General features: G+C 49.5%; 1 protein-coding gene across 5 annotated transcripts; it reads right to left on the bottom strand.

Annotated features, from left to right (window-relative positions):
- CDC20 (cell division cycle 20) lies at positions 1-8,690 on the bottom strand. 5 transcript variants are annotated; one of them, XM_056533031.1, is made up of 11 exons: positions 8,539-8,690; positions 6,189-6,407; positions 4,761-4,906; positions 3,739-3,835; positions 3,532-3,660; positions 2,590-2,786; positions 1,829-1,923; positions 1,481-1,712; positions 745-870; positions 332-449; positions 1-254 (listed from the first exon to the last, which is right to left on the bottom strand). In XM_056533031.1, the coding sequence occupies exons 2-11, from the start codon at positions 6,394-6,396 to the stop codon at positions 79-81; spliced, it is 1,524 nt and encodes a 507-aa protein (XP_056389006.1). In that variant the 5' UTR covers positions 6,397-6,407; positions 8,539-8,690; the 3' UTR covers positions 1-78. The 5 variants fall into 5 exon arrangements, with proteins under 5 accessions (XP_056389006.1, XP_056389007.1, XP_056389008.1 ...); XM_056533032.1 differs by lacking the exon at positions 8,539-8,690 and adding an exon at positions 8,471-8,535; XM_056533033.1 differs by lacking the exon at positions 8,539-8,690 and adding an exon at positions 8,487-8,506.
- Between the last annotated feature and the right edge of the window lie 3,790 nt (positions 8,691-12,480).

Below are 12,480 nucleotides of genomic sequence, written 5' to 3'. Positions count from 1 at the left end.
TAGTACAAAATAGAACAACGTTTTATTCCGAGTAAAATACAAATGTACACAAAGGGTTAAAATCCAGGGTGCAGCGGCTCAGCGGATGCTCTGGTGGATGAGGCTCTTGCTGCTTCTCGCCTTCTCCTTTTCCTTCTTGGTGGCGGGATCCACCTCGAAGCATTTCCACAGGCGGAGGGTCTCGTCGGCCGCGGCGGAGGCCACGATGCTGCTGTCCGGACTCAGTGCCAGGCTGAGGACTCTGGCGCTGTGCCCTGGGGGAGGGGAGTCAGGTGTGAATACCGGCGATCAGGTAAAGTAATAGGCGGAGTCAGGGGAGAGCGGTACTTACCTTTTAGTTCTGTCACCCGGGTCATTGTGGGATACTTCCAGATCACCAGCTGGTTCTGCGCAAAACCGTGACCGGAGATTAACTCCTTGTAGTTCGCCGACCAGAGGATGGAGCAGACCTGAAAGAGCGATGATAGTCAGGATTTTGCCATGATTCTTTAGGCCAGCGTTTCCCCACCTTGTATGCCTCCAGCTGTTGCAAAACTACAACTCCCAGCATGCCTGGACAGCTGTTGGCCAGCGTTTCGGAACTAGGACACCTCCAGCTTTTTCAAAACTACAACTCTCAGCATGCCCGGACAGCCATTGGCTGTTCGGGCATGCTGGGAGTTGTAGTTTTGCAACAGCTGGCGGCACCCTTGTTTGGAAACACTACTTTAAAAGGGTAATGGTAGCACAAAGATTGGCTCTTACCTGGGAGTGAGTGTCCACAGAGTTCAGACAAGTCCCTGAGCATACATTCCAGATTCTGATATGACGGTCGCTTGTTCCACCTCCAGTCGCAAGAACGTTAGACTGCCACGGGCACCAGGCCACGGCCTATGAAGGGAAAAACAGCAGTCAGTCTAGACCGTACCAACTGATCTATACAGTCACCTATTGTGGTTTTATAAAAAACCAGACCATAAAAACTTATCCAATATAAGGGGAAATTTATCAACACATGTCCAGATGAAAAGTTGCCCATAGTAACCAGTCAGATAGCTTCTTTAATTTTTTTTTCACAGGTCTTTAAAAAAACAAAAAGCAATCTGATTGGTTGCCATGGGCAACTGCACCACTCTTCCTCTACAGTTTGATAGATCTCCCCATAGTACTAATCAATATTCTATATGATCATAAGAACATGTACTACAACTAGTAGAGAACCAGATCTTGTAGTGGTACGGAGCAGAATAGTGAGTACAGCTCTGGGGTATAATACAGGATATAACTCAGGATCAGTACAGGATAAGTAATGTAATGTATGTACACAGTGACCTCACCAGCAGAATAGTGAGTACAGCTCTGGGGTATAATACAGGATATAACTCAGGATCAGTACAGGATAAGTAATGTAATGTACACAGTGATCTCACCAGCAGAATAGTGAGTACAGCTCTGGAGTGTAATTTAGCCCATCACATGTATCCATAGATTCTTTCCTCACCTTGACAGCTCCTTGGTGTTGTGTGAAGGTTTGCACGGGTGTGAACTCTCCAGAGTCTCCTTGCACAGAGGGCCAGATATTCACCAGGTTATCATTTGCCCCACTGGCTAGATAGCGGCCATCAGGAGACCACTTCAAGCCGCAGACTTCCTGTGTGTGACCAGTCAGAGTGGCCGCGTGATGCTGAGCAACTCTGACGTCATGGTGGTGGATGTGTCCCGTCCTGGAGCCACTGAAGAATAGAGCAGTGAATATAATGTTGGTGCATTTAAAGTGATAGTCCTGGGGGATGAGTTCAGTCGCCCATAACAGTCCTTGCAGCAATTACAATTGTGGTAACAGTCTCACCTGGACAGGATGTGGTTGTTCCAGCTGAGGGCGCCGACACGGGACGAGTGGCTGATCATATTCCGGAGACGCTTCTGCTGCTGAACATCCCAGAGCTGGAGGAGCAGAGGGAAGCTTTAGTATGGAAACACTGCCACACCGGTCCCCATATAATGGATTGGAGCTACACCAGCTTAATGGGGGGGGGTTGGACTGCTGGGACTCTTTGCCCCACCTTACCCCATGCACAGAACAGGTAACTGCACAAAGAGCCCCCCCCCCATGCATCTGTATAGGAGCTGGATATACACGACCGCCATCTCCAGCTCTTCCATATAATACATGGAGAGGAGTCTTAGCCCCCGGCTTCATATAGTGGTCTGCAGTAATCTGAGCATAGGGTCTGTGGAGTGGGAGAGCCAGGGTGCTGGGCTCAATATTGTGGGGGTCCCAATGGTTTGACCCCTGCAATCAGACACTTATCCCCTTTAAATAGGATTCATCTCCCTACCAGAGGCTCTGAATTTTTGTTTCTCTCTACAAAACAATCCAATAAAATACAATACAAATAAAATAGAGTGTTTTCGGGGATAGAAAGCAAATCCACCTCCCCTCCACCCAAAACACAGCACCACCCCCATCTTAAGGTTACACACAGTATTACAACTTTGCTCAGTTCACTTCAATGGAATGTAGCTGCAATACCACGCACATTTCTATTCCTGGATAACCCCCATAAGCTTTCAGTGCAGGCAGCCATGATCCACAGACGTCAGCCTCACCTGCACTTCTGCATTGCTGGTCCCGACTGCCAGGTAATTCCCTTCCTTGATCCAGGACACGGATGAGATGTACTCCTCGGAGTTCTCCATCTGCAGCAGCATGATGATGTCTCCCGTCAGGTAGTTCCACAGGTAAACGGAGTCGTTCAGCGCCACGGCCAGAAGGTTCTGAGAGCTCCAGTCAATGAGGTTCAGGTCTGGATGAGAGAAAATGGTTTAAGTGCCAGACATTAGAAATCTCTGCTTTACAAGACTGAATGTATTCCTGAGCCTGGTCAGCCTCTAAGGCCGCGCTTCTCAACCTCCCTCATGTTGTGCTGGATAGAGGAGCAGTGTCTGTTACTGAGACCATCGGAAATATGTGTTTTCCAACAGTCCTAGGCGACCCCTGTGAAAGTGGTCTGACCTCCACAGGTTGAGAACCGCTGCTCTAAGACATTGGGGTTTATTTACCAAGAGTGGAGTTTTCTTTGTAGGTTTTGATTTCCGACAGGTATTCCCCCCCCCCCCCCCCCACAAGGTATTTACTAAGGTTTCCCTACATTTTGCTTCACACTGACACAACTGTTCTGATCTGTCGGGTTTTTCACAGAAAAATCCACCACGTTTTTCCTGTGGAAACCTAAGTAAATATGTTGGGATCATGCCCTTTTGTCAGAACCACGCTCACTTTATCCTGAGACCACACACCCTTTTTGGGTATTTCTTGTAAAATTGAAGGGGAAGTGAAAAATAAATAAAATCAATCGGGATCACGTTAGTAAATAAACCCCCATTGTTTTCCCAACCAGTGTGCCTCCAGGTGTTGCAAGACTACAACTCCCAGCATGCCCGGACAGCCTTTGGCTGTCCGGGCATGCTGGGTGTTGTAGTTTTGCAACAGCTGGAGACATGCCGTTTGGAAAACACTGCTCTAAGTGTATCCTCAGCTCCAGAACTTACAGTAATCATTCCTGATCTCTGGAGCATCGAGGACTCTGTCCGGCATGGAGGGGATGTATCTACCCGGCTTTTTGCTGGACCCCGGTGTTGTCTTCTGACTATACAAAACCTTCAGGTTGTTCTGATAACCTAGAAAGGAAAAATGATGAGTTAAGAGTCCAATGTCAGGCGCATGAATAAAGCTCAACCCCGGAGATATCAACCAACCTTCTGGGGCATTCAGGGACTTCCCACCAAGACGCAGGATTTTGGCATCTTCCATATCAAACCCATTGAGGTTGACGGCCCAGGCCTTCTGCTGCTCCTGTAATGACACCGGGAAGGAAGAAGTTATTAGGCCGCTCTCAGACTTGCTGCAGTGCTTATCACAATACACTAATGTTATCAGTCCTGAAACGTGTACACTGCCATGATCTCAGTGTGCGCCATACATGTGGATAGTCATGAACGCACGTCAATGGCAGGTGGGTCAGGGCTACACTACAAGGTTACATAGGGGCTGTGTTCTAGCCAATCTGCCCATAGCACTAAACAGCATGTACTAAAGACTAAAAATCTTATGGATCAATGTTTCCCAACCAAGTTGCCTCCAGCTGTGGCCTTTGGCTGTCCAGACAGAGTTGCAGTTTGGCAATAGCTGGAGGCACACTGGTTGGGAAACCCTGAGCAATATCCTGCAGGATCTGTAATGATAGACGTTCTCCGGTGATTTAATTGAAGGAGTAGTTCAGTTTAGGAAAAATGTATCACCTACCCAAAGTATAGGGATAAGTGGGGTCCAACCCCCCGCAGTCTCCTGCCCGGCATGCTGCATCTCCCCATGAAGAGCCAGAAATACATGAGTACAGAGATGCATCGAGGGCACGTGCCAACCCCCTACTATGTGCACGACCAGAGCCCCGACCCCCCGCACAGGAGGAGATCACAGGGGGTTTTGGTCCTAGTGGCCTAGTCTTTGGCCAGGGAATAGAGATGAGCCAAATTATTGATTCGATACGTCACGAACTTCGCAGCTCAGCAGTTGATGACTTTATCCTGCATAAATGAGTTCAGCTTTCATGTGGTCTGGTGGCTGGAAAAGATGGATACATTCCTAGGAAAGTCTCCAGCCACCGGAGCACCTGAAAGCTGAACTCATTTATGCAGGATAAAGTCATCAACCGCCGAGCTGCGGGGTTTGTGCAGAATTGAAATTACCGTAACTTCGCTCATCAACCAAGTACTCTTACCTTTTTGGTCGGGGACTGGTCCACCGGCTCATTCTCTTTACTGAGCAGGAAGCTGGCCACGTCCATCTGCATGGTACTGCGGTTGGGAATGAAGCGGTCGCCTCCAGCTCGGGACGGAGTGCCCTGGAGTTTACCTGCCGATTTTCCTGCAGAGAAAACCCAACGTTATATTACAGCAGGTAAAGACCTAGTATGCCCTATAAATGCGTCCTACTGCAGACCTGGAAACAGTTAAAAAAAAAAAAAGGGGGGGTTGTTAAGATTTGTATATAGTATTAATGTACAAATCTCTAACCCTTTCAGTACTGCACAACTTTTTTGAATTTCCTTTCACAACTTCCTGTGGATCATACAGCAGCTGATAAGCATCTGATAACTCATCAGCTGCTGTATGCTCCACAGGAAGTTGTGTAGTTCTTTCCAGTCTGACCACAGTGCTCTCTACCGACACCTCTGTCCGTGTCAGGAACTGTCAGAGCAGGAGAGGTTTGCTTGGGGGATTTGCTCCTTCTCTGGACAGTTCCTGACACGGACAGAGGTGTCAGCAGAGAGCACTGTGGTCAGACTGGAAAGAACTACACAACTTCCTGTGGAGCATACAGCAGCTGATGAGTTATCAGATGCTTAGCTGCTGTATACTCCACAGGAAGTTGTGTAGTTCTATCCAGTCTGACCACAGTGCTCTCTGCTGACACCTGTCTGGAACTGTCTAGCTTACAAGCAAATCCCCATAGCGAACCTCTCCTGCTCTGGACAGAGGTGGCAGCAGAGAGCACTGTTCAGACTGGAAAGAACTACACAACTTCCTGCGGATCATACAGCAGCTGATAAGCTGATTTCTGGCACCAGTTGATTTGAATTTATTTTATTCTGAAGTAGCTCTTCATGGTTGACCCGCAACTCCCCCCCCCCCCTCCCAAACATTAATGCATCAGATGACTACCCCCCCTCACAACAATAAAGATAGTCAGTGCAAGGTCAGGGATTGCATGCAGTATTGTGAGCGCAGCTCTGAGGTGTCCCTTCATAATACAGGGAGTCCTGATATCAGCTGGGAAGGTGCAGGAAGCTATAATACTATCAGTCTGGGGTCGTAATCACCTTGTTTCATTCCTTTCCAGTTGAGGGCGCTGTGAACATTTATGTCTATAAAGAAGACTTAAACAGCAGGATAACTATAATATAACATTTACCACCTAGATCAGTGTTTCCCCCAACCAGGATGCCTGCAGCTGTTGCAAAACTACAACCCCCAGCATGCCCAGACAGCCGAAGGCTGTCTGGGCATGCTGGGAGTTGTAGTTATGCAACAGCTGCAGAAACCCTGGTTGGGGGAAACTGCTGATCCACATGGCCTCCCCATTGGCAGGTTCTGTCCCATATCCCAGTATACTCCAAGCCCTCGCCCAGAACACGGCATCCCCTCACCTGGCGTCTTTGACGGCGTCTTGCTGGAGCTGTGGGATCTGTTCGCCGCCTTCATGGGCGACAGGACGCTGGAGTTTACCGACGTGTTCGCCGACGAGCAGGTCCCCTCCTTGGCTTTGCGCTGCCATCGTGCCAGCGGAGCGTTTGTGATTGGCGTATCCAGCTTCAGGATGCTGTTCAGGTCGTTCTCAAATACAAACTGCGCCATAAGCCTCTGTTCTGCGGGGAGAACAGTAACAATGGCGTGGATCATTATTAACTACTACCTCCATCGGGATCACAACCTCAGGGCTGCCGGGGGGGGGGGGGGGGGGTTAACGTGAAGCCCCCTATAGCAGAGCTAAGCATTTCCCACAGTAGCATCTTCCCGTACATTGGAATCAATGCTGTAAATACACGTTTACATAACGTGAAGGGGCGGTCCGGGCGGTGAATGGTGGACGGGCGCTCAGATAGGGGTATGTTCATATGTGACCGAGCCGCAGAAGCCATATAGAAAAAAAATAATAATAATCTGTACAGAAGTCCTGCTGGCAGGTTTTATTTCAGGAAAATAATGGACGCCAGGGGAAAAACCCAACAGACCCCATTGAAGTCAGTACCGGGTGGATCATGCAGCGGATCCGCCCGGCTTAGTTCACAGTCCTCGAGACGCAGATGGTCCCAGGCCTGTGCTGTATTCTGTAAAGTAAAATTTCCCCAACTAGTGTTTTTCCAGCTGTTACAAAACTACAACTCCCAGCATGCCTGGAATGCCAGAGGCTGCCCAGGCACGCTGGGAGTTGTAGTTTTTGCAACAGCTGGAGACACACTAGTTGGGAAACACTGCTGTAGAGTGAGGGACTGCGGCAGTGTTGTTTGTCATCTGGCAGATAAAGATACATGGAGTCAAAATTACTTATTGCCGCCCCCCCCCCCACTCCCAGGATGGGGTATAAGTGTCAGATTGTGGGGTTCAGGACGAGACCGTAAGCCTTTATTATAAATGGCGCGGCGAGTCCTGGTGCAGTCACTGTCTATGGAGCCAAGCTCAGCACCGCTCCATAGAAGGAGACCGATCGGAGGGGTTACTTCATCTCAGAGGACCCCTTTAGGTTTTATTTATTAGAGGTCATCTTTATATAAGACGATGATGGCTGCCGTACTTAGCCGACATGAGACCTAAACATGGCGCCTGCCCAGCAAGAGAGTCTGGATAGTGATGAGAAGAAGACTCACCCACCCTAATACGTAAGGAGGACCCCCACCAGCCCCCCCTAGAGCCTGTAAATAAGGGGCACCCAACCTCTAACCCAGTGTTTCCCAACCAGGGTGCATCCAGCTTTTTCAAAACTACAACTCCCAGCATGCACGGACAGCCGTTGGCTGTCCGGGCATGCTGGGAGTTGTAGTTTTGAAACAGCTGGAGGTTCTCCGGTTGGTAAACACTGGTATAGTATATGGTACAGCATTCCGGGCATGCTGGGAGTTGTAGTTTTGCAACAGCTGGAGGCACTCTGGTTGGGAAAACACTGCCCTAACCCAAGATTATCCATAAGGAAGGTACCCCAGGGCCTGTACATATGTACTACCCCCACCCCCAACTTGTACATATGAGGCCCCCCCAAACCTAACCTGTACCAAAGGAGGGGCCCTAACTACATAGCAGGAAGGTAACTGCAGAGACAAGACCCTGAACCCTGTACACCCCCAACAGGGGGGGCAGAGATCTCCACCACCAATATCTGCCCCTCATGAGGGCAATTTATACCTCACTCACCTCACCCCCCGCACTAACTAGGGGGCCCCCACTCACCTCACTCCGCACTAACCAGGGGGGCCCCCACTCACCTCACTCCGCACTAACCAGGGGGCCCCCACTCACCTCACTCCGCACTAACCAGGGGGGCCCCCACTCACCTCACTCCGCACTAACCAGGGGGGCCCCCACTCACCTCACTCCGCACTAACCAGGGGGGCCCCCACTCACCTCACTCCGCACTAACCAGGGGGGCCCCCACTCACCTCACTCCGCACTAACCAGGGGGGCCCCCACTCACCTCACTCCGCACTAACCAGGGGGCCCCCACTCACCTCACTCCGCACTAACCAGGGGGGCCCCCACTCACCTCACTCCGCACTAACCAGGGGGGCCCCCACTCACCTCACTCCGCACTAACCAGGGGGGCCCCCACTCACCTCACTCCGCACTAACCAGGGGGGCCCCCACTCACCTCACTCCGCACTAACCAGGGGGGCCCCCACTCACCTCACTCCGCACTAACCAGGGGGCCCCCACTCACCTCACTCCGCACTAACCAGGGGGGCCCCACTTGTCCTGACCCCGGCACTAACCAGTTGCCTCACTCACCTCTTTTCTCTCGAGGAGAACCAGCAGTCAGTAACGGTCTTACGTCGGACGCTGCTTGTATTTAAATCCCCCCCGCCGCGCCTTCTGATTGGTCGTTCAGGCCCCAGCATCACCATGACAACCAACAGGCAGCTCTCCAGGAAGGGACAGACTCTGAGCTCTGATTGGACGAGGCGCCCGGTGGCTGGGCGGGGATTCGTTCAAAGTAACCAGCTGCTGCTGATTTTACCGGAAGTACTCCGGTCGCCATTTTTGTTGAGGGCATATGGTTGCTACCGTAGGAGAGGGGATTCTGGGTTGTGTGAAACTTGTTGCGCTTAGGTCCCTGTGTATGGAAACCGTGGGACCGTAAAGGGGGACACTGATAATGAAGGGGGACACTGACCGATCATAAAGGGAGACACTGACTGATACTGAAGGGGGACACTGATAATGAAGGGGGACACTGACCGATCATAAAGGGAGACACTGACTGATACTGAAGGGGGACACTGATAATGAAGGGGGACACTGACTGATAATGAAGGGGGACACTGACTGATCATAAAGGGGGACACTGATAATGAAGGGGGACTCTTATAATAAATGGGGACACTAATAATGAAGGGGGACACTGACAATGAAGGGGGACACTGATAATAAAAGGGGACACTGACTGATCATAAAGGGGGACACTAATAATAAAGGGGGACACTGATATGTACAGGGGGACACTGATAATAAAGGGGGACACTGATATGTACAGGGGGACACTGATAATAAAGGGGGACACTGACTGATATGTACAGGGGGACACTGATAATAAAGGGGGACACTGACTGATATGTACAGGGGGACACTGATAATAAAGGGGGACACTGACTGATATGTACAGGGGGACACTGATAATAAAGGGGGACACTGACTGATATGTACAGGGGGACACTGATAATAAAGGGGGACACTGACTGATATGTACAGGGGGACACTGATAATAAAGGGGGACACTGACTGATATGTACAGGGGGACACTGATAATAAAGGGGGACACTGACTGATATGTACAGGGGGACACTGATAATAAAGGGGGACACTGACTGATATGTACAGGGGGACACTGATAATAAAGGGGGACACTGACTGATATGTACAGGGGGACACTGATAATAAAGGGGGACACTGACTGATATGTACAGGGGGACACTGATAATAAAGGGGGACACTGACTGATATGTACAGGGGGACACTGATAATAAAGGGGGACACTGACTGATATGTACAGGGGGACACTGATAATAAAGGGGGACACTGACTGATATGTACAGGGGGACACTGATAATAAAGGGGGACACTGACTCATATGTACAGGGGGACACTGATAATAAAGGGGGACACTGACTGATATGTACAGGGGGACACTGATAATAAAGGGGGACACTGACCGATATGTACAGGGGGACACTGATAATAAAGGGGGACACTGACCGATATGTACAGGGGGACACTGATAATAAAGGGGGACACTGACCGATATGTACAGGGGGACACTGATAATAAAGGGGGACACTGACTGATATGTACAGGGGGACACTTATAATAAAGGGGGACACTGACTGATATGTACAGGGGGACACTGACTGATATGTACAGGGGGACACTGATAATAAAGGGGGACACTGACTGATATGTACAGGGGGACACTAATAATAAAGGGGGACACTGACTGATATGTACAGGGGGACACTGACTGATATGTACAGGGGGACACTGATAATAAAGGGGGACACTGACTGATATGTACAGGGGGACACTGATAATAAAGGGGGACACTGACTGATATGTACAGGGGGACACTGATAATAAAGGGGGACACTGACTGATATGTACAGGGGGACACTGATAATAAAGGGGGACACTGACTGATATGTACAGGGGGACACTGATAATAAAGGGGGACACTGACTGATATGTACAGGGGGACACTGATAATAAAGGGGGACACTGACTGATATGTACAGGGGGACACTGATAATAAAGGGGGACACTGACTGATATGTACAGGGGGACACTGATAATAAAGGGGGACACTGACTGATATGTACAGGGGGACACTGATAATAAAGGGGGACACTGACTGATATGTACAGGGGGACACTGATAATAAAGGGGGACACTGACTGATATGTACAGGGGGACACTGATAATAAAGGGGGACACTGACTGATATGTACAGGGGGACACTGATAATAAAGGGGGACACTGACTGATATGTACAGGGGGACACTGATAATAAAGGGGGACACTGACTGATATGTACAGGGGGACACTGATAATAAAGGGGGACACTGACTGATATGTACAGGGGGACACTGATAATAAAGGGGGACACTGACCGATATGTACAGGGGGACACTGATAATAAAGGGGGACACTGACCGATATGTACAGGGGGACACTTATAATAAAGGGGGACACTGACTGATATGTACAGGGGGACACTGACTGATATGTACAGGGGGACACTGACTGATATGTACAGGGGGACACTGATAATAAAGGGGGACACTGACTGATATGTACAGGGGGACACTAATAATAAAGGGGGACACTGACTGATATGTACAGGGGGACACTGACTGATATGTACAGGGGGACACTGATAATAAAGGGGGACACTGACTGATATGTACAGGGGGACACTTATAATAAAGGGGGACACTGACTGATATGTACAGGGGGACACTGATAATAAAGGGGGACACTGACCGATATGTACAGGGGGACACTGATAATAAAGGGGGACACTGACCGATATGTACAGGGGGACACTGATAATAAAGGGGGACCCTGACCGATATGTACAGGGGGACACTTATAATAAAGGGGGACACTGACTGATATGTACAGGGGGACACTGATAATAAAGGGGGACACTGACTGATATGTACAGGGGGACACTCCAGAACAGGCAGCTGCTGCACCATATTTGCCAAGCGCTATGCGTAGTGTGAATGGGCCCTGAAGCTGCTCCTCTATTCATCCCAATGGTGCCCGACATGGCGGCAGAAGTCAGCACCGCAGGAAACAGTAAGGTGAATGATATGTTGGTATGTCGGGGACACTGTACAGGTTTACACTGCGGAGCGGCAGAAATTGTCATCAGGTTATTAGGGGACATATATAGAGCAGAGTGTCCTCCATAAATACATCCTGTGCCCCCATCTGAGCTCCTGGGACGTATAGTATGGTGCACACAAGGGCGGTTATTTCTGATTTTTAAGTCTGAAATACCCCTATAATTAGGATCGCCACCTGGACGATATTTTACCAGCATGGACGGTATTTTGGCCACCCTGCCGGTATTTTTATATAAAAAATAGCAGCAATGCAATGTCCGGTATTTATCCAACCAATCCTCCAACTCCCGGAATGTTGCTCCACATACTATACCAGTGTTTCCCAACCAGAGCACCTCCAGCTGTTGCAAAACTACAACTCCCAGCATTTTCATTCTCACAGACCACTGTTCCAAAAATCTGTCAGACCCCTGTGGGGCGTAAATTCTCACTGTACCCCTTATTAAATTCTGTGAGGGGTGTAGTTTCCAAAACGGGGTCCCATGTGTGGGGGGGTCCACTGTTCTGGACGAGCATTTTACGCCCACATATGGGGTATTTCCGTACTCAGGAGAAATTGCGTTACAAATTTTGGGGGTCTTTTTTTTTCCTTTTACCTCTTGTGAAAATAAAAAGTAAAGGACAACACCAGCTGTTAGTGTAAAATTTTTTATTTTTTTTTTACACTAACTGGCTGGTGTAGACCCCAACTTTTCCTTTTCATAAGGGGTAAAAGGAGAAAAAGCCCCCAAAATTTGTAGTGCAATTTCTCCCGAGTACAGAGATACCCCATATGTGGCCCTAAACTGTTTCCTTGAAATACGACAGGGCTCCGAAGTGAGAGAGC

This window comes from Hyla sarda, chromosome 7 (assembly GCF_029499605.1).
Source record: "Hyla sarda isolate aHylSar1 chromosome 7, aHylSar1.hap1, whole genome shotgun sequence".
Lineage (NCBI taxonomy): Eukaryota > Metazoa > Chordata > Amphibia > Anura > Hylidae > Hyla > Hyla sarda.
This window is presented reverse-complemented; position numbering and strand designations above follow the sequence as displayed.

Bases quoted from the DNA above. Each gene is read 5' to 3' on its own strand.
- CDC20 (XM_056533031.1), bottom strand. From the start codon at position 6,396: ATGGCGCAGTTTGTATTTGAGAACGACCTGAACAGCATCCTGAAGCTG. The intron at 3,836-4,760 runs GTAAGAGTACTT...GTGTCATTACAG, and splicing joins ACCAGTCCCCGACCAAAAAG to GAGCAGCAGAAGGCCTGGGC. The intron at 3,661-3,738 runs GTTGGTTGATAT...TTTCCTTTCTAG, and splicing joins GTCCCTGAATGCCCCAGAAG to GTTATCAGAACAACCTGAAG.